The sequence below is a fragment of the Berghia stephanieae genome, chromosome 10, assembly GCF_034508935.2.
Source record: "Berghia stephanieae isolate SIO BIC M18660-M18661 chromosome 10, UCSD_Bste_1.3, whole genome shotgun sequence".
Classification (NCBI taxonomy): Eukaryota; Metazoa; Mollusca; class Gastropoda; order Nudibranchia; family Aeolidiidae; genus Berghia; species Berghia stephanieae.
The window spans coordinates 40,182,018-40,208,699 of record NC_088369.1 but is presented as its reverse complement, the minus strand read 5'-3'; the positions used below and the strand labels follow the sequence as shown (position 1 = coordinate 40,208,699).

General features: G+C 37.4%; 1 protein-coding gene across 1 annotated transcript in view; it reads left to right on the top strand.

Moving 5' to 3' along the window:
- The first annotated feature begins 3,247 nt into the window (after positions 1-3,247).
- The window catches only part of LOC144981120 (carbohydrate sulfotransferase 15-like), a 108,132-nt gene continuing 84,697 nt past the window's right edge, over positions 3,248-26,682 (top strand). Inside the window, exons 1-2 of the mRNA XM_078929267.1 lie at positions 3,248-3,373; positions 7,400-7,551. Of these exons, the coding sequence (XP_078785393.1) occupies positions 7,401-7,551 (151 nt within the window). The 5' untranslated portion in view covers positions 3,248-3,373; position 7,400. The remainder of the gene's footprint in view (positions 3,374-7,399; positions 7,552-26,682) is intronic.

The window sequence follows — 26,682 nt, the reverse complement described above, 5'->3', positions numbered from 1 at the left end:
GAACACAAAGGCAGAATTTGCGAACAACCGGTCCAGACATAAGCGTTATGGTCTTATTTATAAAGTGCAGAAAATTTGCAAATAAACGGATAAGATAGAGATATATTCGATTCGAAAAGTGGAACACAAAAGCAGAATTTGTGAATACCCGGTCCAGGCATAAGCGTCATGGTCTTGTTTAAATGAAACAATGCCATTTAAAAAAATATATGGTCAATGAGTAATTAAGCTAAATATGCGGAGTTCAAATAGATAATTTGATCTGTGAATTATTTTTATAATTAGCTGTTTTTATTCTCCATCATTTAGGTTATGTGATTAAGTTTATAATTGAAATACAAACTTTATCTCACTTATCAATGTTTTGCAATAAAGGAGAGTGTGAGTGAACCTGAGCAAAGGAAATTATTTGAGAGAGTGATATTTATCATGCTTTTCAGTTTGTAGTTGAATTCTAGAATGGATTCTTTATAGTTCTCATTGATTGTATGTCAGTATGTCAGTCTTTAGGACACCGATTACCCTAATGCGGCCACAATTTACAATGTGACGGCCACAAGCCCGTTAAACACAGAGTGGGGTATTGTTGTTTGCAAGTAATGCTATGGTTTTAATAGGATATCTGTCTCCTATTAAAATACATTCCTGTGTTGGATTTTGGATTAAATTCATGTCTTCTTCGGATTTTGGGATATTTAATTTTCATGGATTGTGATTGTGATTTTCAAGACTATTAATGTAAGTAAATGCCCAAATAGATATTTTTATTCATTTATTCTTTATTTATTTTTTTTAGTTTTGTTTTGTTTTGAAGCATTTATTATAAGAAATATTGTACATATGCACTTATACACCAAAGACTATATCCTTTCAACTGCTTATTATTATTATTATTATTATTATTATTATTATTATTATTATTATTATTATTATATTATTATTATTATTATTATTATTATTATTATTATTATTATTATTATTATTAATTATTATTATTATTATTATTATTATTATATTATTATTATTATTATTATTATTATTATTATTATTATTATTATTATATGATAATAATAATAATAATAATATATAATTAATAATAATAAGTGCATTGAGTGAAATCCCAATCATGGTTGCCCAAAAAAACTGGCGCTAGAATCCCGACTACCTGTCTAAACGAATGTTGTTTGTACGATACATACTAACTACACGTTCAATATCGGGGGCAGAAAATATACGTTTGGTTTTATGAAATTAAAACAGTAGTCCCACATTGTTCTTTGATGTTATTTGTGGTTGCATTTGCTTTGAAACTTACACATTATATTGTGTTACATTGTTTACAAAATATTTCTGGTACTCGTATGCATGTGTAGTCAACGGACCACCGGTCAATCGTGTTCTTTATTATTTTATTATTAATTTTGGCTTGACATCTTACATATGTGAATTTGACAGGTTGTTATGGATGGTAATTATAACATTAAGTGATTTTTAAACATTTTTACAGCGTTTTAAATGTCTTTCTTGCACTCATTGCCGAGCACCTCCACTTTTCTGTTACTATTTTAACGATCAGCTGATTTTCTCTTGCCTCCCCTTTAATTTCGCGGACTTTTTTCAGAACGAGGCGTGGGAGTGGCTAATCCAACCACTGCCGGGATTCCACGAGCTGACAAGAAAGCAGTTGGTACATGCAAACAGGATCAGATCCCGACACGGCAGGACAGCGACAAAGCTGTACCGCTGGGGCTACCGAGATTCGTCCAAGTGCACAGCATGTGGTGGTGCCAAACAAGATATGGACCACTTGGTCCTGCACTGCCCGTCCACAGCCGTGCCAGGGGGCTATGATACCGTCCATCAAGGAGGACAAAAATACCTGGACTGGAGTGAAACGGTTCACTTGGAGGTGTAACCATAAGAAACTACTACTAGTGTAGAACGACGTGGTAGGAAAAGGATCCTAGACAACTTTGATATGGATATCATCCAAAGATAAAAAGAGCAGATATTTTGTACTAATACTCACATCACAATTGGATTCAATAGACTGATGTCACGTCACGTCCGTCAAGCAACCAGCAGCCTGGTTCTAAACAAAGAAAATCGGTACGTTTTATTCTTCATGCTGTCTAGAACTTTTTCACATGTCATGTGATCAGAATGTATAAAAGTAAAAAATGATCAGATTTATGTTTTTCCCCCCTGAATACACTTTTATGCTCGTCGGAGTGTATTTCATAAGGGCGTCCGTCATTGTTCCGATCGTTTTGAACCAGTTACTAAGTTACTATGCGTCATTACGTGGGAAGTGACGTCATGACTGTTGAAGCCTATTGATGTACACTTTTTCCACAGCAAATATGTGACCCCTCGCCTCAAAACCGTATTAGGTCTGGATGACAAAGATGTTGAAAATTAAAAGTGTAGCCATAAACATCAGACTTGCGTTGAGTTTATAATTTTTATTGAGCAGAATGAATATCATATTTCAGGTTGCTAAATACCAGTAATTTGTATTTTTGTCCAGTTTAACTTTAATTGGACTTTTTAGCATCTGGTCCATCCCGACATAATACCGTTTTGAGACGTCGCAGATTATAACAATATTTCAAACAAGTACAACATGTCCAAAAGAAATTCGGCGTTATCCATCCAGCGCAGATTAAACTTTCCAAATCAAATTCGGCATCCCTCTTTATCTATAATAAATTTTTAAAAATTTTAATTGAACTTTATATAGCGCAATGTCCACTAAATGTGCTCAAAGCTTTACAAGGGGTCCCTGGTCAACAGCAACATTTAACATGTAGGACGGGACATGACGCCTGTTAGGTGATATTACAATTTTTCGGACGAAGACAACGCTGTTAACGGACAGGTACTCATTTTACACCTGAGCACGGTGAGAGAATGTGAGTAAAGAGCCTTCTCCAAGGACTCAACTATGCGCCGAGCGAGGCTCGAACCCTGGACCTTTCGATCCGGAAGCGAGTGTCATACCACAAGACCAAATAACCGCATCTATAATAAATAACAATGTGAAATTGAATGTAAGCTTTAATCTAATAATATACGAAAACAGATAAAATGGGCGTTTCCCTTTTATCAACAAAATAAACAGGATGAATGAATGAAACACTACAGACGAATGATTGGGGCAGGAAATTGTATGCTCCAGTTACGTTTCTCTAGTAATTTACGTCGCTTTAAAGTTGCAGCAAATTCATACCCTACTTGTAACACAGTCTTGCGTGAAGATGATACATAATAATATAAGGATCTAAGAGTTGAGAGTTAAGACTGAAAGCAACATTATTTCAAACTATTCTGAGGAGTGGCTTGAGGAGGTTGTCGAATCAACATCTAAAACGTAAGTTGTCGATTGTTTTTGACTTTTTAGTTTCAATTGGGAAAATTATGCCGATTTTTGGTCTATTTTTACCATTTATGTGACCCCTCGCCTCAAAACGGTGTTAACTAGGGATGACTATTTAAGATGCTGAAAATTAATATTAAAATGGTAACGTCAGACTTGCGTTGAGTTTATAAACTTAATTGAGGAGAATGAATATCATATTATTTCAGGTTGCTAAATACCAGTAATTCATATTTTTGTACAGTTTAACTTTAATTATTTGACTTTTTAGCATCTGGTCCATCCTGACATAATACCGTTTAGAGACGTTGGTTCACATTTGTGACTCGTCGTCTGGAAACAGTGTACTCTAATGTCATGGTGCCCCATGTCAATATCCAATAGTCGTCCTTTAGTCTAGTCAAAAATCCCTCAAACCTGGGATGTTAAGGAAGTCTCAGGTTTGAGAGGTTTTTAAAAAATATTATTATAATAAGAGAGTCGGTTTAATAAATCGCTTTTTGAAGCAGGAGTTTTCGGGCTTATATCTCCAAAAAAAAAATTGTTGTTTGTTGTTTTTCTGTTGTTGTTTTGTTGTTTTTTTTTTGTTTTTTTTGTTTGTTTTTTTTTTTTTTTTTTTTTTGGGGGGGGGGGGGGGGGGTTGTATTTTTTCTTGTTTCGTTTTATTTTATTTTTTGGTTCTTTGTTGTTTGTTTGTTTTTCGGGTAATTTTTTTTTTCTTTTTGTTTGTTTTTTTTTTTTTTTTTTTTTTTTTTTTTTTTTTGGGTGTTGGGGGGGGGGGGGGGGTTGTTTTGTTCATCCAGCAAAATCCTTTAAACTTAATTTCAAGTTTACTCTAAAAATGGAACTTAAAATTTCCTTCATTGACGAAAATGAGGTTTGGTTTGTAAATTTAATGACTCTGAGATTTCCATAGATAATTCGAAGATGACGTCACTAAGGTCTTTGTTATTGTTTTTTGCCATCCGCGTTTATGAGTAATGCTCACTGAATTGTATTATCCCGACTATAAACGTTCATGGATACACACAGTTTTGTGTGTTGGTCCGTTATACTTCCGGATGGCAATGTTATGAGGTTCTTAGCCAAGCGCATACTATCTATACGTTCCAAGTAGATCTAGATAGTTCTAGATTCCCTGGGTCAGAATGTCGCAAATTCCTCCAAAGTTACGAAATGTGACCCTTCGTCTCAAAACGGTATTAAGTCGGGATGGTTAAGATGTTGAAAATTGAATTTATAGCCAGAAATATCAGACTTGTGTTGACTTTGTATGTTTAATTGAGGAGAATGGATACTATATTTTAGGGTGCTAATGCCAACAATTAATATTTTTGATCAGTTTAACATTTAAATTCGGCTTTTAAGCATATGGCTCGTTCCGACATAATACCGTTTTGAGACGATGGGTCACAAATGTGATGCCGTGATTTTTTGCATGCGGGCTTTTATTTTATGTGACATTCCGGATAAAGACGTCGGGCACGGACAAATTACTAAGAATAAAGAGAAGAGCCTCCCCGTGTGGTGTCCGGGGTCCCTCAACTGAGAGGGTCAAGAATAGCCCAACGCCAAGCCAGCGTGTCGCAAAAGGCGACAAATGTGCGAGTTAATTAATTTAGTGTGGAGTGATCACCCAATTCAAAATCGATAGGGAATGGAATTAGCGGAAGAGTAGCGTCCCTTGATTGGACGTCACCCATAGTCTGTGACGTCACCGTCGGAAAAGTTATTATAGAGAGAACGTCATGTTCGTTGTGCGCATGCGTCTCTCGTCCGCTACACAAACCTAAAGTTGCCAGTTCGAGTAGATTTTATCCTGACCCCCCCCCCCCCCCCCCCCCCCCCCAACCTGTCCATCCAGCCTTGTATGGGTAGCTGGATCTGTTAGATCTGGTGGAAATTACTTTGCAATCCTATCCAAAGAATATCAAGCAATTGCTATTGTCCGTTTCAAGCTTAAGAAACGGGGTAAACTCCGACACCATGGGCCTAAAAAAAAACCCATTGAGATTATAAAATATGTGACCCTTCGCCTCAAAACGGTATTAAGGCGGGTTGGTTAAGATGTTGAAAATTGAATTTATAGCAGAAATATCAGACTTGTGTTGAGTTTGTATGTTTTATTGAGGAGAATGGACACCATATTTTAGAGTGCTATAATGTCAACAATTTAAATTTTTGACCAGTTTAACATTTAATTCGGGTTTTAAGCATCTGGTTCGTTCCGACATAATACCGTTTTGAGACGATGGGTCACATATGCAATATTCACTAAAAGTACTCAAAGCGCTTTACAGCGGGTCCTTAGCCAATAGCAACACTTAACATGTAGGAAGAGGCATGACGCCTGTTAGGCGATATTAATTTTTCTTTTAGTTCTGACGGATACAACAACGTTGTTAACGACCAGGGACTCAACTATGCGCCGCTCGGGACTCGAACCCAGGACCTTCCGATTCGAAGGCGAGTGTCATACCACTAGAGCACGACTTAGCCACACTAAAAGCCTTTGCAGAACTAGATACTGTTTTGATTTTTGCCCTTGTCTTACTTACTTACTTATTTACTTACTTACTTACTTACTTACTTATTTACTTACTTACTTACTTACTTACTTACTTACTTACTTACTTAATGCTGAAATAATAATAATGCTGAAAACTTATATAGCGCTATAACTCCGAGACACCAGACTCTAAGCGCTTAAATTACAAATTACTTTGGCTGAAACATACTCATTCACACACACAAGCACACACACACACACACACACATACACACACACAACACAACACACAACACAAACCAAACCTATCTTGCTTCTCATACCATCTACTAAAATCGAAACAAATATGTTTTAAGCGAACGTTTAAAAATAGACAAAGATTCTTTTTCACGAATGCTCTGCGGTAAGGCGTTCCAAATAGAGGGTCCGAAATGAGAAAAGGATCTCATTCCAGCATTTTTCCGAATTCGAGGGACAACTAGTTTTGTGGAATCACTGGCCGAACGTAAGGGGCGGGGTTTGAACTTTAAATTTTAATTCGGGTTAAGCATCTGTTCGTTCCGACATAAACACGTTTGAATTACATTCATTTCCTAAAGGACCAAGCAGTCATAAGGGGTCCGCCAGATAGCAACCACCTTCATTAAAATGTTGCATGACGCTGTTTTGGCAATTAAAGGTTTTCATTTATTGCGAAACGCAAACAACAGACATTACATAATAACGATACAGGGACCAACCATGCTGCACACCTCAGATCGAACCTCTATGGAGCATCTTTTAGTTCGAAACGAGGATCTACCAATTACCGAGTCACGACAGTCCACACTAAATCAAGCCTTTGTCACTGAATAGAGATCCCAACTTCAATTGTTTTCACTTGTCCACTTACTATTCCACATACTAGCTACTCGTCTTATCTATTTATTTTATCTTCTCACTTACTCCATTTTCTTACTACTTGATACATTTATTACTTACTGATACTTACTTGTAATTTTACTTATTGAACGCGTACTTACTTACTTCAGCTTATTATTAAGACTACTAAACTTACTTGATTTTAGCTACTACGTACTAAACATAAACTTCCAATTACTACCCTGACTCCACAATCAAATTACCCTTCTTACTCCACTTACTGTTTACATTAACTATACCTAACCTAATACCTTGCACTTAACGATATATTAAGACTTAAAATTTACATATTACAACTAGTAACATTACAGTACATGACCCATTACTATACACATTACACTACTCTTACCTATACTTCTATAACGACTTAATTTTCTTACAATTATTTTACTGACGTAATTTTTCAAACACTTTATTAATCTTAGAAAAATTACTACTTATTACTTACGTTTCTCTTACTTACTTATCAGAACCAGCGACCACCTGAGCTCTAGCCCTTCGGTCTTGTGCCATGACGTAGACGTTAGACGTCTTTTGTAGTTGTTGCCCTTGTCAAATAAATATTTTTTCTCTATCTTTCATTCTCTAAGAATGGCTGTTCCCAAAGTTAAGAAAGTGTTCATTCTGATGGCGTGCATGGGTATTTTCACACTTTATTTGTCGTTTGGTACAAGGAGGAAACATGAGAGTTACAATGCACTTGGTGAGGTGCGAAATTATATCATCGTTAGAGCACAGAAAGGTACGTGACACATCATCATCATCATCATCATCATCATCATCATCATCATCATCATCATCATCACCATCATGATCATTATCATCATTCATCTCTCATCATCATTATCATCTTCTCATCATCATCATCAACATCATCATCACCATCATCATCATTATCATCATTGTCGTCTCGATCTCGTCGATCATTATTATCCATCATTCATTATCATCATTCACCCATCTGTCTCATTATATCATCATCATCATAATCATCATCATCATCATCATCATCATCATCATCATCATCATCATCATCATCATCATCATCATCATCATTATCACCATCGGCATCACAATCATTGTTTCCAAAATTAAAACAGCATCGTTTTCATGGTATAGGGAATGAGATTAGCGGAAGAGTAGCGTCACTTGATTGGACGTCACCCATAGTCTGTGACGTCACCGACGGAGAACTTATTAGAGAGAGAACGTCGTGTTGGTTGTGCGCATGCGTCTCTCGTCCTCGCTTTCGATGAAAGCGGCTTGAGACACTTCACCGACAGCGAGGACGAGAGAGACGCATGCGCAAAACCAAATTGACGTTCTCTCTGTAAGGTGACGTCCAATCAAGGGACGCTACTCCTCCGCTTATCTTATTCCCTATGACCATTACCATCTTCATTTATATTCCACTTAGCCAAATTAACAATTATCTTAAAACTACTCTCTTAATTTTTTCTCATTCTCATTGAATGTCACTATTCAAATTTACTTAAAAGATAACAGACTCATCAAGGCCTCTTATGTAATGTTATGCCGGCTTGCAACGATGTTATGCCGTACTCTGGAAAAAAGCATATTAAAAAATTTGTCCAGATCACTCGTCCTTCAAATATAGATCGAATAAATAAATAAATGACTCTCATCTTGACAAAAAACTCTCAAACCCGGGACTTTAGCGAAAATGTGTTTTTCCATAGTACGGCAGCGTTGTCTCTTTGACAAAAAAAAAACACAAACACACACACATACACACAGACACATACACATACACACATACACACAAAAACAAAAACAAAAAAAAAAAAATAAAATAAAATAAACACTATAACAGTGACTGCATGATTTGTTCTTCATTGTCAATGATGTATTTTATATATATCGCTGTGCTGAGACTGAAAAGGTACGAGGAAGAATAAAAACTTGATCTTTTATATAGCGCAAAATCCACTAAACGTGCTCAAAGCGCTTTACAAAGGGTTCCTGACCAATAGCAACACGTAATATGTAAATAAATAAAATAATAAATAAAAGGGAGGCAGCGTGGCTCAGCGGTACGGTCTTTGCTTCGTATTCGAAAGGTACCGAGTTCGAACACCCGCCGCTGCGTTATGTGGCCTTGAGCAAGTACCTCGCCCTAGCTCAATTTGCGACGCAGCACTGCGGCTGACGCCTGTGTTAATCCAATCTTCCCTTGGAATAGACCCTAGAAACAAATTTCCCATACAGGATGAATAAAGGGAATTTTATTTATTTATTTATTTTTATTTGTATTTATTTTAACTTCCGAAATTATTAATTTCAATGTTCATGTCTATATCGATATTCATTGAATGGCATCTTTTTTCTATCTTCTTTTTCAGTAAAGGAAAATATGTATTCGATACCCAATTCGATAGACCCGATGACCTCGACACACCCAATATCCCAGATACCCCTGCAACCTCTCTGCTTGGACCCCCAGGCTACGTTATATAACCGGGTCGAAGATTTATACTGTAAGGTAATTGGATTCAATAGTCTGATGGCAACAGCGGCCATCGTGGTTCTAAACAAAGAAAATCAGTACTTTTTATTCTTCATGCTGGCTAGAACTTTTCATATGTCTTGTGATTAGAATGTGTAAAAGTCAAAACATGATCAGATTTATAATTGGGTTTTTTTTTCTCAAGATACGCTTTTATGTTCGTCGGAAAAAAGTTTCATAAGGGCGTCCGCCATTGTTCCGATAGTTTAGAGCCAGTTACTAAGTTACCATGCGTCATTACGAGGGAAGTGACGTAATGACCGTTGAAGCGTATTAAGACCATTTATTTTTCTTCTCTTCCGCATGCCTTTTCAGTTTCTCTTTCTCCTGTACATTTCTTAGATGTGAAAGTCAAATTTGAGTTGGTAGTCAATATCAATTCCAAGTAAGTTTACCGCGTCTTCTCGTGGTATTGTTACTGAACCAATATTGAATACTGGACACTAAGTCTTCGTTCTTTTGCCTACAACTAGAGCCTGGAACTTGTCTGGATTGGCCTTCACGCAATTTTTACGGAACCAATTAAAATCTTTATGGCTGTAGGATAGTGTATTATCGTCGGCACAATTATAGAGTAACGATCTTTTATAAATAAAATTAGGTCATTTATGAATTTGTTAAAAAGCAATGGACCCAGAATTGATCCATGTGGCTCTCTCTTTTAAAACTTCTTCTCACTGACTTTGACCTTCTCTAATTTTAACATTGAAGCTTTTGAAATGTGGTGCTTGAGAAGGATGCAGAGAATATCGTATATTGCACACAAAACGAACGAAGAAGTGCTAAAACAAACATACCAACAAAGGAAACTAATGCCCTTAATAGCGGATCGACAACTATCCTTTTTCGGACACATAGTAAGGAAAGATAAGAATGAATACCTGGCAAGTTGTGGAAAAATACCTGGGAAACGCGCCCGGGGGAGACAAAGAAAAACACTCATAGACCAACTGAAGGGCTTCACCAACCTAACAATCCAAGAGCTGTTTGAAAAAGCAAGAGACAGGGAGGAATGGAGAGAGATAATTCATGCAGTATCCGAAGCCTGGACCAGGCATGGAACCTAGAAGAAGAAGAAGAAGAAGAAGAAGAATTTTAACTTGTTGTTTTCTTTTTGATAAATAGCATTTAATTAGTAAACCCAAAGCGAGAGGTGCCTAACTGAGCCAGTAAAATGGAGAGAAAAATAAAGTAAGTAGATGCGACTCATATATAAGGGAATGACACTAAACAAACAACGTTTCGGCCCTGGCCTTCGTCAGGAGACAAAAATCATAACACATTTCGTTAAATGTGGAAACAATGTAAATGTAAGCAGAGGGCGTCGAGTGAAGATGCGAGAAGAGGCGCGAGAAAAGGATGGCGGGGGAAAAAAGGGGGAGAGAGAGGGGGGGGGGGGGGAGAGAGAGGAAGAGGGAGAGTGAGAGGGGGGGGGGGGGGTAATGGAGAGGATATGTATGTGTGTCTGTGTGCGTATGTGTGTGTGTGTGTGTGTATGGGTGTTTAGAGTAAAAGTGACAGTAAAAAGGTCTTTAAAATGGGGATGGGGGTGAGAGAGCGATTGATTGGGTGGTTTGTATATTATACCAAATGTATAAATGAACAAAATGAGAGGAAGGGAGATAGATAGATAGAGGGAGAGAGAGAGAGAAAGAGAGAGAGAGAGAGAGAGAGAAAGAGAGAGAGAGAGGGGGGATAGAGAAAGAGAGAGAGAGAGAGAGAGAGAGAGAGAGAGAGAGAGAGAGAGAGAGAGAGAGAGAGAGAGAGAGAGAGAGAGAGGATGTAAGTTTCCGTGAGTTGTCGGTCTAAGACTGGTAGAAGGAGTTAGTGTGTGTGTATGTAGTAAGGTAGAAATGAAGGCGGAGGAAGAGGTGAGAAAGAATATTTGTAATTTTAACGTAATTTGGAGAGCATTAATATCGGGGGGTGGGGGGGGGGGGGGGGGGGGAAGGGGTAGAGAATCTTTTTATTAAAAGAAAAAGAAATAGGTAAGAAAGTGAAAAGAAGTAAATGCGACATACGATCTGCATCAACAAAAGAAGGGTAGTTCTGGAGGGATTACAACAACAACACCAACAACTAATACTACGACGACACACATCCCGTCGTGAACTACCGCCTACACAGAACCATTTCGTTACACGATACAACCATCTTTCTTATAGGGAATGAGCTTAGCGGAAGAGTGGCGTCCCTTGATTGGACGTCACACATAGTCTGTGACGTCACGGGCGGAAAAGTTATTAGAGAGAGAACGTCATGTTAGTTGTGCGCATTCGTCTCTCGTCCTCGCTTCCGCGAGGACGAGAGAGACGCATGCGTAAAAACCAAATTGACGTTCTCACTGTAAGGTGACGTCCAAACAAGGGATGCTACTCTTCCGCTAATAATCATTCCCTATTCAAATTTCTCTTGTACAGCATAAAGTTTAAAGAAAATGAACTGTGCGTTGTAGAGCATGTTTTTACTAGCTACAGAAATTATGTATCGCAAGAACTTAGATACTGCTATTGGGTTTGGGTGATCAGAAATATATTTTTGTGACAGTTGGGTGTGAAGTTTTGGGGAAAATCCTGAAAATGGCTGGTAAGGAGAGAGTTAAACGTCGAATTACAGGTACCAATCCTTTGCAGTATTTTCCAAAAAATGGCAGGCTTCCCCAGCAGGAACATTGATAATTTAAACTCAAACAAGCTCTCTACAAAACAACTGTATGTTCTTATTAATTAAACAAAGATCATTCTTCAAAGTTTGTGACGTACAAAATAAATGTGAATAAGATAAAGTGTAAATTGTAGTGTAACAAATGTGACGATTTTGCTGTAAATGGTATGGAAAGGGTTAATCTCTGATTTTATTTTTAAAAAATAAAAAATCTAGAGTTTTTATTTAGTGCAATATCCACTAAATGGATGTGCAGCTATGTGGTCTAGTGGTATGACACTCGCTTTCGGATCGGAAGGTCCTGGGTTCGAGCCTCGCTCGGCGCATAGTTGAGTCCTTGGAGAAGGCTCTTTACTCACATCTCACCGTACTCAGGTGTAAAATGAGCACCTGGCCGTTAACAGCGTTGTCTCTGTCCCAAAAATTTGTAATATCGCCTAACAGGCGACATGTCTCGTCCTACATGTTATGTGTTGCTGTTGGTCAGGGACCCCTTGTAAAGCGCTTTGAGCACGTTTAGTTGATATTGCGCTATATAAAAGCTCAAGTTTTTTTTTAAATGTCCCCAGAGCGCTTAACAAAGGATCCCTGACCAACAGCAACACGTAACATGTAGAACGAGACATGTCGCCTGTTAGGTGATATTACAATTTTTTCCGACAAATACAATACTGTTGACGGCCGGGTACTCATTTTACATGTGAGTACGGTGAGAGAATGTGAATAGGTAAAGAGTCTTTTCCAAGGACTCAACTATGCGCCGAGTGAGGCTCGAACCCAGGACTTTCCGATCCGAAAGCGAGTGTCATACCACTGGACCATATACCCGCACTAAACCACATAGCCGCACATATTATGCGTTATATAAATATTCATATTTATAGATAGTATGCAGATGACGTCACTCAAGCCTTTGTTGTTATAGATAGTATGCAGATGACGTCACTCAGGCCTTTGTTATTGTTTTTGCCATCCGCGTTTGTGAGTTGTTCTCACTAAACTGTATTAACCAGACTATAAAAGTTCATGGTTACACAGAGTTTGTGTGTTGGTCCGTTATACTTCCGGATGGCAATGTTATGAACTCCTTGGCCAAGCGCATTCTATCTATATTTTGCCATCTGCGTTTGTGAGTTGTTCTCACTTTATATAAATATTCATATTTATAGATAGTATGCAGATGACGTCACTCAAGCCTTTGTTGTTATATTTTGCCATCTTCGTTTGTGAGTTGTTCTCACTAAACTGTATTAACCAGACTATAAAAGTTCATGGTTACACAGAGTTTGTGTGTTGGTCCGTTATACTTCCGGATGGCAATGTTGTGAACTCCTTGGCCAAGCGCATTCTGTCTATATCATAATCAATATTCATCAATATTTGCATTGTGTCCAACCAGATATTACCCGACTTCCTGGAAAAATACAAAAACCCGTGTTTCTATCACCACGTAAATGGGACATATCGGAAATTGAGATGTCTTCCTTACTTCTACTTCATCGGCATGGACAAGTGTGGAACGACAGACATGCACAGCAGAATGATGTCGCATCCTGACATCAGAGGGAACACTGGAATTCTACACAAAGAGACAGAGTTTTGGTCTTGGACACGTTACGGTAAGGGCATCGTCGTCACCATTGCCTTTTTCTATAGATAGTTCGAAGATGACGTCACTCAGGCCTTTGTTATTGTTTTTGCCATCCGCGTTTGTGAGTTGTTCTCACTAAACTGTATTAACCAGACTATAAAAGTTCATGGTTACACAGAGTTTGTGTGTTGGTCCGTTATACTTCCGGATGGCAATGTTGTGAACTCCTTGGCCAAGCGCATTCTATCTATAGATAGTTCGAAGATGACGTCACTCAGGCCTTTGTTATTGTTTTTGCCATCCGCGTTTGTGAGTTGTTCTCACTAAACTGTATCAACCAGACTATAAAAGTTCATGGTTACACAGAGTTTGAGTGTTGGTCCGTTATACTTCCGGATGGCAATGTTGTGAACTCCTTGGCCAAGCGCATTCTATCTATAGATAGTTCAAAGATGACGTCACTTAGGTCTTTGTTATTGTTTTTTGCCATCCGCGTATATGAATAATGCTCACTGAACTGTATTAACCCGACTAAAAACGTTCATGGATACACACAGTTTTGTGTGTTGGTCCGTTATACTTCCGGATGGCAATGTTGTGAACTCCTTGGCCAAGCGCATTTTATCTATAGATAGTTCGAAGGTGACGTCACCCAGGTCTTTGTCATTTTTTTTTTTTTTTTTTTTTTTTTTTTTGCCATACGCGTTTATCAGTAATTCTCACTAAACTGTATTAACTAGACTATAAACGACCAAGATTACACATAGCTTTGTGTGTTGGTTCGTTATACTTCCGAGTGGCAATGTTGTGATCTTCTTAGCTAAGCGCATACTATCTATAATATTATTTTGAGTTCAGTTTAAACTTTTTGCATCGCGATAGCAATGAGAGTGTTGCGACTCTGGCCGTGGCCTTCGTAAAGTTATGGCTTGACATTGACCCAAAAAATGTCGTCAAAATGCCAGTATTTTGCCACAAAAGAAAACAAATCGTGAGTTGTATTCAATAGTTCAACCAATGAAATAACCTTTTTCCATGAGCTCTACTAACGACAACTCACTAGGCGATGCAAAAACCAAATAATGACGTCAAACTGCCAGTCCTTTTGGATTTCAGCGTCAAGCGATAACATAACGATGGATGCGCTCTGGCTTCAATTATTAAACTGTAAGTGTTTTGCCGTTGCTTTTTACGAAAGAGTAAAAATGGAGAGGCTTCGTATGGGAACAATACAGACAATGGACGTTTCTGGTACAAACGCTTCGTCAGCACAACAATACACAAATTAACGTGGAAAACAAATAAAATAAATGCAAAATAACTTGTGTCGTCTGTACTCAATGATGGTTGCAGTATATTTTCACTATTTCCTTAGTATTTTCACGATCACGGGCTTCAGACAGCCCCTACCGTTTTCTTCGTTACAAGTTTTTTTTTTTAAATTTATGAAATCGGTAAGATCTTAATAATAATAACAATAATAATAATAATAATGATAATAATAATAATAAATAATAATAATAATAATAATAATAATAATAATAATAATAATAATAAATAATAATAATAATAATAATAATAATAATCATAATCATAATCATAATAATCATAATAATGTACTTTATTCATCCAAAAGGATTTTTTTTTACAGACGTATAAAATGCAGACAATGATACATACATCAACATAATATACGTAAATATAATGTGGTAAAGTAAAATTTGGTAATAGGTGTATATATAGTATAACAATATTGTCGGCTGTAAGACTATTTTTCTAGTCAGCTGATCCTGCGTAGGACGTTGCTTCCCGAACTTTCTTGCGAAACAGATTACGGTTTTCCGCCAGTCTACTTGCTTGAGTTGTTGTCATTCCCAGCCATTCACATATATCTTGTTCCCAGCTTCTTGTCGGTCTATCTCTTCCTCTCTTGCCGTCTACCCTTGTCTGCAGAATGTGCTTTTCTAATGATTCGTGGCGAGTCGTGTGGCCAAAATAGTTTAGTTTCAATTTCTTTACAGTTTGAAGAAGAATTGGTGATTTTATTCCGATCCTTCTCAGGACTTCTTTGTTTGTTTGTTTTTCAGTCCATGATATTCTGAGTATTTTTCTGTAGCTTGCCATTTCAAAAGCTGTGATCTTTGTGCTCTCTGCTTTGCTGATAGTCCATGCTTCGCATCCATATGTTGCAGTTGGGAAAACAACACTTTTGAGGATTTTGATTTTTGTTTGAATGCACTGCCCTTTCCAGATATTATTCATCTTTTCTAGCTTTGATCTTGCCATTGCTAGTCTCCTCCTGATCTCTGGGGCCGATTTCCCGTTGTACTCAATCCTGGCTCCAAGATATTCAAAATTCTTTACTCTTTCTATTTCTTCTCCATTGATTTTTATGATGGCATCTGTTTTGCATTTGTCAGTATTCATGATTTTGGTCTTCTTTATATTCAGCTTAAGGCCTTTGGTCTCGCTATGTTCCTTTACAGATGTTATTAGATTCTCTAGTCCCCCCGGTGTTGTGGACAATAGTGCAGTGTCGTCTGCGTACCTCAGATCTTTTATGGGTAGACCTTGCATTTTAGGTTCGTTGTAATTACTTCTCCTGACATCGTTTTCCACATCTCGCATTATACCTTCAGTGTAAATGCTGAACAAATGGGGTGATAGAATACATCCCTGTCTTACTCCTTTTGTAACTTTGAACCATTCTGTTGTTCCGCTTTCTAGTTGTACCGCTGATTGTTGGTTCTCATAGAGGGATCTTATCAGGTTTCTAATTCTAGGATCAAAGTTCATCTCCAGGAGAGTTTCCCATAGTTTCTCATGATTAACACAATCAAAAGCTTTCGAATAGTCTAAAAAAAACAAGTGTGGAGGCCAGAATTTACTTCTCGATGCTTCTGAATAATTTGACGCAAATTGAATATGTGGTCTCTTGTCCCTCTGTTTTTTCTAAAACCTGCCTGGGTGTTACTGACTTCTTCTTCCAGTTTACGTTCAATCCTGTTCATGATAATTTTTAGAAGGATTTTGCTTGCATGACTGATGAGTGATATTGTTCGGTAGTTGGAACATAGTTGTAAGTCTCCTTTCTTAGGCAATGGTATAAAAATTGCTCTCCTCCAATCTGAGGGCCAAATTTCTTTCTCCCAAATTTTCGTACAAAGTCTTAGATATACTTCAACTCCTTCATCTTCGCTTGCTTTTATCATCTCAGCTTGAATGTTGTCACAACCTGGACTTTTCCCATCTTTAAGTGATTTAATTGCCCATTCTATTTCAGATTTTAGATGTGGTAAGCTAGATTCTTCGTTTTCATTTTGCATGTTGTTTTGCAAAGGTTGGATTTCGTTTATTTGGTCTTCTGTGTACATATCTTCACAATATCTTTTCCACCTATTTGCTATGTCTTCTGCTTCTGTGAGGGGTTTACCTTGCTCATCTTTTATCACCCCTATTCGTGATTGAAAACTTTTTGTGATGGTTTTTATTTCATCATACATTTCCCTGGTCTTGTTTTCTCTCTGAAGGTCTTCTATTTTTCTGCATTTTCTCATGAGATATTCTTTCTTATCCGTTCTGCACAGCTTTTTCACTTCCTTAGCTATCTCTTTGTATACATTGCTATGAGTGCCATGAGTCGTCTTTGCGTCTTTCCTCTCTTTGATTTTGTTTAGTGTATTTTCACTCATCCATGGTTGATTTTTGCCCCGTTTTTTAGGAAGGTGTTTTTCAGCGGATTCCAAGTATATTTTCCTTGTCTCATTTGCGATCTCATCCGGTTCCTTTTCCTCGATATCTTGAAGTAGCAGTTGGAAACGATTCTTTACTTCAATCGCAAATTCTTCATTGATACTGTCAACTTCGTATCTAATAGGTCTTGTAACTTTTTTCTTCATTTTAAGCTTCAGTTTCAGTTTTGATATCAAAAGTTCGTGGTCTGTGTCACAGTCTGCTTTTGGTTTGGTCGTGACGTCTTGAATTATGTTGTTCCATCTTTTTTCAATCATGATGTAATCAATTTGGTTTTTTGTTCTTCCATCTGGCGATGTCCACGTAAATAGTCTTCTTGGATGTTTTTTGAACATGGTGTTTTTTATTGCAAGTTGATTTGCCAGTGCAAAATCTATGAGTGTCTCGCCTCTTTCGTTTCTTTCCCCTAGTCCAGATATTCCAATGATTCCATCTTCTTCACTGTTCTTTTTTCGTCCTACCTTGGCATTAAAGTCACCAGCGATTATTAATATGTCCTGTTTATCTTTGTTGTCCACTTCCTTTTGTAGGGCATCATAGAAATTCTCTATTGCTTCTTCAGTTGCAGCAGTTGTTGGTGCGTAAACTTGAATAAACGTGATGTTTTTAGCTTGACCTTGGAGTCTAATGCTAACAATGCGATCACTCACTGGTTTGTATCCAATGAGGCTGTTGACTGTTGTTTTTGCGAGATAGATTGCCACACCGCTTTGTCCAGATTTTTCCCTTCCTGAGTAAATTATCCTTCCTCCGCAGCTGGTTGTGAAATGTCCACTTCCAGCCCATCTGTGTTCCGACAGTCCCAGAATGTCTATTTTGTTTTCTTCTGCTTCATTGATGATGGTGTTGAGTTTACCGGCTGCCATACTTCTTATGTTCCAAGTTCCTATGAGGTAGTTCCGCTTTAACCATGTATTCCGGTTCTTTCCCAGGTCTGTACAGTCAGGCGTTATGTCTTCATCAAACTAGGCTGGTACTCCCGCCGGCGTCAGGTTCTTCCCCAATACGCTTTGGAGACCAATCTAACTTGGGGGTCTCATTACCAGGTCTCATATCGTTATTTGTTTTGCTTTTCTTCATTCGGGTTTCCGTGGCAGGTTTACTCACAGTAGTTTGCCATTGCTTTCTGTGAGAGAGCAGTGTCCTTACAGGACGTGTGTCCCAGCCATTGTATCCATAGGATATCCTCTGCCTAGCACATTGAAGAAGAGACCAGTTCTGAAGCTCCTTCAGCTGCTCTCCATCCTCATCCATCGCCTGCCTGGCGCGACTTCACGTAACCCTGTTCGGGGGGCATTGCGGGTACTCGGTCTTGCCCAAGGACCTCCCGCAGGCTAGTGGAGGGAAGGAGACGCCTTACTCCTCCTATTGACAGATCTCAATCTGCCCCACTAACCACGTAAGACTATTTTTTTTTCTTATATGTTGACATCAATATACCTTTTCTAGATATTTATATCTTTACACTTTTACAATCTGTATCTCCCTTAATTTACACTATGTAAGACTATTACATAGTGTAAATTAAGGGAGATACAGATTGTAAAAGTGTAAAGATATAAATATCTAGAAAAGGTATATTGATGTCAACATATAAGAAAAAAAAAGATCAGTAAACAGCTAAGAATTAGTTACAGTGTAATACTATTGTAAATTGACTGAGAAAAATTACATAGTATAAATTACATGGCACGTAAGTAGAATAAAAAGGTCAATAGAAAAGTTGTAGTATGTAAGCGATTCTATAAATTGATGTTTAAAAAATTGTGGGTATGGAGTAAATTTAAAGAACAAGTTTCAAAGTTATATCAGATGTAGTCCAAAATTTATAAATTATTTTCCTTATTAAAAATTCTGCAACTGTAAGGTTAAAAGGATCGGAGGTGTCTTTCACTTTTTGTTCGTATAGACAACAATCGGTCACTTCTGTTCGGCTTAGTGATCTGAAGATTTAAAGGTTGAGTTGGATTATCTAAAATATTACTGATTTTTCTTAAACAGTGTTCTGAATATAAATCATTAAAAGACATGGATCCTGTGGTAAATTTATTAGCTCTTTTAATAATCCTGTCAAAGTTAGCTTTTGCTTGCTGAACTAAGACAATCCCCCCCCCCCCCCAAGCAGTAATACAAAAAACCAAAACACTTTCTATTACAGATCTATAAAATAGCGTACAAAGTGTTTTGTCAATGTTAAGTTGGGACAATTTCAGTAAAGAGTACATTCTTTGATTAGTTTTACTATTTATATAACTTCTTAGTTGTTTGGGGGATTTTATTCGGGTTTTTATTATTTTTTAAAATTGTGTGTATGTGTGTGTGGGTATGTGTATGTGTGTGTGTGTGTTCTTTTCTCTCTTTTTTTTTCTTTTCAGACCATGACTTCGTTGTAATTTATTCTTTTTAAATTCTGACTGCCAAGCGGGGCGTTTCGCCGTATATACATTCCACACATAAAGTGTACACACAATGAGATGCCTAGGTCATAAAACGACACGTCTAGGTCATAAAAAAAAATTTAATATCTTGTTTGTGCCATGTCTATCTTGCGCTCGGTGCATAGTTGAGTCCTTGGAAAAGGCTCTTTAATCACATTCTCTCACGGTACTCAGGTGTAAAATGAGTACATGACCGTTAACAGCGTTGTCTTTGTCCGAAAAATTGTAATATCGCCTAACAAGCGTCATGTCCTGTCCTACATGTTAACTGTTGCTGTTGACCAGGGATCCCTTGTAAAGCGCTTTAAGCACATTTAGTGGATATTGCGCTATATAAAGCTCAATCTTTATTTTTATTTTTTTTTAAATCAAAGCAAGAAATTAAGGATTAGGCACCGGTGTAAGATAAAGAAATAAATAAGTGTGTAGAAAGGACTAGACAAAACAAGAAATAAAAATACAAGAAAAAAAAAAAAGAAAGAAAGAAAAAACGTCCCAAAAAACCAGTCGACCCTGACTTGCACTTGTTTTGGCACTTGCCTTTATTTCATACAGAGCCTGCCTAGCTACTTGTTTACTCTATCCGTTCTTTTTGTGTTGTGGGTAGCAAAGCGGTCGAGTTACTTACTTACTTACTTACTTACTTACTTACTCACTTACTTACTCACTCACTCACTCACTCACTCACTCACTCACTCACTCACTCACTCACTCACTCACTCACTCACTCACTTACTTACTTACTTACTTACTTACTTACTGACTTACTGACTTACTTATCCGAACCAGCGGCGACCTGAGCTCTAGCCCTTCGGTCTTGTGCCATGACGTAGAAGTTAGACGTCTTTTGTAGTTGTTCCAGGTGACTATAAAGTGTGTTACTGATGCTTGGATTTGGTGGGAGGAACGTGCATCTCAGGTCTTCAAGAGGTTGACATTCAAGCAAGTGGTTTGTTAGCGTGCGAGTGAACTCACTCAATCCTATAGATTTTTGCTACTTTTCAAAATTGGAAAGGAAATGTATTTAAAATGAGCATGTACATAGATAGCTAGTTTTATTCAACTATCATTAACAAAACTAAAAACATTAGCTTTGATATGATACTACGCCTATAATTTGTCTCAGAAAAATGTAATAAATAGGCATGGGGTAAAACTACGGATATAGTCGGTGTTAGGGTTGAGTGAGTTAATATATTATTCGACAACTTAGGCAATGCTGATATTATGTTAATTATTATTTTCTTTTATTGAAAGTCATAATACTGAAAATATATTTAAATAAATGATACGATTTGCCGTCGGAAATTCCTGGGTTCGAGGCTCGCTCGGCGCAATGTTGAGTCCTTGGAAAAGGCTCTTTACTCACATTCTCTCACTGTAATCGGGTGTAAAATGAGTACCCGGCATTTAACAGCGTTGTCTCTGTCCGAAAAAAAAAATGTGATATCGACTAACAGGCGTCATGTCCCATCCTACATGTAAAGGGTGTTTGCTGATGGTCAGGGAGCTTTTGTAGAGCACTTTGAGCACGTTTAGTGGATATTACGATATGTAAAAGCTCAGTAAGATCAAATAACAGTAATCATTTATATAGAGCCCACATGATAAAATGCCTTTCGGGCTTAGAATTATAGATGGGTCACGCGCATGCACACACACACACAAACACACAAACACACAGACACATGCACAAACATATACCCATACATACATACACATACATACATACACACAGACAAACATACATATACACACATACACTCACACACACACCTACACACATAAATACATACACATATTCACACATATACACACACATACATGCATACACATACATAGACACACACACACACATACATGCACATTAACACATAAACACACACATACACATGTCTCTAGTGACATCAATGAGTGATGACTTTAATATACTTATTGAGAACCAGCAATTATTCAGGAGATATAATAAGGGCTATTATGAACAAGCACTCATCCGTATTAATTATTATATTATTGTATTGTGGAAATTAACATATTGTGACGGATCTTTTTGAATCATAACGATCAAAATCGTTCCGGAAGACGTTGCCAAGGCCAAGGCCAAACCGATAATTTCAGCTAGCCCCTTTTTCTTATTAAACAATCATTTAAATTTAGGTCAACAGGTGATATGCTTACCCTCAATCTATTTGGTTTTTTGATAAAAAGATTTCGCAAGTTATACGTATTACAATGTGACAAAAATGATTTTTTTCCGACAGCGATGGCCTATCACAATAGGGAATGAGATTAGCGGAAGAGTAGCGTCCCTTGATTGGACGTCACCTTACAGAGAGAACGTCAATTTGGTTTTGAAGTGTCTCAAGCCGCTTTCACCGGAAGCGAGGACGAGAGACGCATGCGCACAACCAACATGACGTTCTCTCTCTAATGACTTTCCCGCCGGTGACGTCACAGACTATGGGTGACGTCCAATCAAGGGACGCTACTCTTCCGCTAATCTCATTCCCTATACTTCCGGATGGCACTGTTGTCAGCTTCTGAGCCAAACAGACGCCCACATGTATTCGTTTTTCCCTTCCACTGCCCGACTATGGAATAGCCTCCCAGATGAAGTGGCTGAAAACGGTTGCCAACATGCATTCACGCGATTGCTAGAGTTCACAACGTGACTTTTTAATCTATGTATTTTTTATTAGTACAATGTGCAGAGTTTTAAGAAGTCTACAATGAATTTGCTCTCATTTTCTTGTTTTTGAATGGATTTGCAAAATTTAAAAAGAATTTTCCATGAGTATCAGAATACTTTATGAATATAATAGAAAGACCCATTTTTAAATATTTATAAATTGTCTATTGTGGTACCTAGTAGTAGTGGTAGTAGTAGTAGTAGTAGTAGTAGTAGTAGTAGTAGTAGTAGTAGTAGTAGTAGTAGTAGTAATAGTAGTAGTAGTAGTAGTAGTAGTAGTAGTAGTAGTAGTAGTAGTAGTAGTAGTAGTAGCAGTAGCAGTAGTAGCAGCAGCAGTAGTAGTAGTAGTAGTAGTAGTAGTAGTAGTAGTAGTAGTAGTAGTAATAGTAGTAGTAGTAGTAGTAATAGTAGTAGTATAGTAGTAGTAGTAGTAGTAGTAGTATAGTAGTAGTAGTAATAGTAGTAGTAGTAGTAGTAGTAGTAGTAGTAGTAGTAGTAGTAGTAGTAGTAGTAGTAGTAGTAGTAGTAGTAGTAGTTAGTTAGTTAGTTGCTATCATCATTATCCTAATTCTTTATCTTTCTCTCAGGCATTTGGAATTATGAAAGCATCAGCGGAAAAAAGACATTGGAGCAATATCTTGACATGTTCCATGAGACAGCCACGGAGTTACAAAATAACACCAATGGAAATAGTAATATTATTACTGGTAAGTCTTGTATCCGTTGTTGGATAGAACACCATTCTTTATGTTTTGTTATTTTCTTTTTGTTTTTGCTTTGATTTTTGTTTGTTTGTTGTTGTTTTTTTTTTTTGTTTCATCCACGAAGTAGTAGTAGTAGTAGTAGTAGTAGTAGTAGTAGTAGTAGTAGTAGTAGTAGTAGTAGTAGTAGTAGTAGTTAGTTGTAGTAGTAGTAGTAGTAGTAGTAGTAGTAGTAGTAGTAGTAGTAGTAGTAGTAGTAGTAGTAGTAGTAGAAGTAGTAGCGTATGGCTACACCTCCAAATTTATTTCGTCAACCCAGCTTCTAAAGTCTTCCTCTGCCCTAAGGATGGTTTCGTAGCCACCTTCAAGTTTAGTGACTGGACAGTGGAGGACGATGGGATCTCTGGTCTCTGGAGCTGCCTGACATTTCTGTTTCGAAGTTTCCATCAGCACATATTTGATACAGTTCTGCCATGTCCAGTTAAGAGGCGATTTCAGGAAGTCCCAGGATTTTACTGGCGTTATTGAATGCAGGCATTCTTTTGGTTGGATCTTTAATGATGTTTACTACTCTTGGTGTTTCCCTGTTCCACAGTTCTCTCCAGTTTTCCTCCGCATTGAAGTCTGCCATTTTTGTTAGGTGGAACGGTCTTCTCGATTTGAGTCTTGTTGTTGAAGTGCCTGCTTTATTATTGATTTTATGGGAATGTTGTCTGTGGCTTCGTCAATTCTTGCATGCATCCTTTGGTTTGCTTCTTGTCGTCTAAGAATTGGTGGTGCAATGCCACTCAGTGTTATCCACGAAGTTCAAATTGTGAACACACTCTGTCTTGAACCTTACTAATACGTTTATGTTGTTTTAGTAAAATACTCACCTGCTGTGCCCACCTGATCAATATTACTAACAGAAAGACATTCCATTATGATATTAATCACTTGTAATATGTTAAGCCCCCCATAGACGCTGACATCCGCTGATCGCGGTACAGATGACCTCGTCGCTGTGACCCGATCCCTGCTTTTATCGCAGATGATTTTTGTCCACACACGGGGAGATATTTTTTTGAGGCGATCGGCGATCGGGGGCGTGTCAGTATAAAAAGTGGACAATCTTTTTCGGATTTTCTCTGTTTTCACGTCGGATTCGTGATAAGCGTCAAATTTACAATAGGTTTGATACTAAGAACTGTGTGTTTACTCCAAAAATTGGTGAAATTAGAAATAAATTTTAATTAATAGTGAGGCTATGTGGCCGACAGAACCGATCCCAGTTATTGTCTGTTATTCTATCTTTCGTCTTGCGCACAATAGTGATTACTTCTCACTAAACTATATCAATTAGACTGTTGAAGGAACGAAATTGACATCATTCCACTCTTTGTTATTGTATTAAGGCAGTCATTTTGGTAATTAGTTCTCACTAAATTATATCAATCAGACTTTTAACGTTCAAAGTTACTCGTAGTTTTGTGTGACGGTACGTTATTTCCGACTGGTGGAGTGTTGTGAGCATTTTTACCTAAACTCATAGCATCAATAACCGTCCCAAAATATTCGCATCATATGTAGCAATAGCTATAAGAGAGAGAGAGAGAGAGTGAGAGAGAAGAGAGAGAGAGAGAGAAAGAGAAAAGAGAAAAAATTTTACTTGCGCTATATATACCGCTATATTCAATAATAGGTGCTCAAATCACTTTATAAGGGTCTATGGCAACATAAAAACATGTTTGACGGACATGACTGCTAAAGCGATATTGCAATTGTTTCCCGACAGAGACGACGCTGTAAACAGCGAAGTACTCATTTAACAGTGAACAAGGTGAGAGAATGCGAGTAAAGAGCCTTTTCCAAGGACTCAATTATGCGCCACTCAGAGCGGGACTCGAATCCAGTAATCGTCCGATCCAAATGCGAGTGTCATTTCACAAGACCACATGCATAGACGCACAAAAAAGTGATGAGAGAATAGATTCATATGTATTGAAGGAGGAGAGAGAGCGGAATGGAGTGAGTTAAGTTCTTGGATATTGATAAAAGGAACCAAATTGACGTCACTCATCTCATTGTATTGTTTTTTTAGACACCCATTTTTATGATTAGTTCTCATTAAAATATATCAGACTATAAAGTTCAAGGTTCCATGTAGATTTTTGGCTGGAGTGATATTTCTGGCTGGCGGACTTTGTGAGTATTTTAATTTAAACACAGAGCATCAATAGAAGGAATGAATTTGACGTGTGTCAACCCGTTGTTATGCTTTTAGACAGCCATTTTTATAATTAACTTATCACTAAGTTATATCATTTAGACTATGAACATTCGAGTTTGCAATTTTGTGTGTTAATATGTTATACCGCGATGGAGATGTCGTGAGTATTTTTCCAATACGCATAACATCAATACATTTTCAATCCGATTTAAGTTTAAAAGCGATGTAGACCACGGACATTTTTCCATTTTGTGGACAATAAAGATTTGTTATTAATCGTCATAATAATAATAATAATAATAATAATAATATAATAATAATAATAATAATAATAATAATAATAATAATAATAATAATAATAATAATAATAATAATAATAATAATAATAATTATTATTATTATTATTATTATTATTATTATTATTATTATTATTATTATTATTATTATTTTATTATTTGTAAAACAAATCGACAGTGCTCCCGTGGCAGGTTAAACGGGGTACTCCTCGGGACTACTTGCATTCGCACCCCCCCCCCCCCCCCCCCCACCCACACACACCACACCAACCAACACACGCACACAGCTCTTTTTTTTTTTTTTTGGGGGGGGGGGGGGCGTTTTTTTGTAGATTATAATTCCAGGTTACAATGCCCACCCCTGTCATCCCGTAGTCAAGGCTTTTTGGCATCTGCCAATCCAAATGTATGTGTCAAGGTCGACCGTCATGTCGCGTCAACGGGTGAGGAAAAAAAAAAAAAGAACTGGCATATTATTATATCATCACATTGAAAATTATGAAAAACTATATTTTTATTTTGTATTAAATCTTTATAAATTTTACGATGATCAAGAACGAAACTTTTGCCATCTACCTCTTCTGGCGCAACATTTATAAAAATATTATTAAAAAAAAATATAACACAGCATTTATTTGGCGCAATATCCACGTGCTCAAAGCGCTTTACAAGGGGTCCAAGGAAACAGCAATATTAAACTTGAAAGACGAGACATGACGCCTGTCAGGCGATGTGACATATTTCCCAACAAAGACAACGAACGGCCATGTACTCGTTTTACACCTGAGTACGGTGAGAGAATGGGAGTAAGAGCCTTTTCCAAGGACTCAACTCTGCGCACTCAGAGCGGGTCTCGAAACCCGAATCTTCCGATCCGAAAGCGAGAGTCATAACCACTTGGGCATCACAAAACAGAGAGAGGCACTGTTCTGTCGGCCACATAGCCTCAATATTAATTAAAATTTATTTCTAATTTCATCAATTTTTGGAGTAAAAACATAGTTC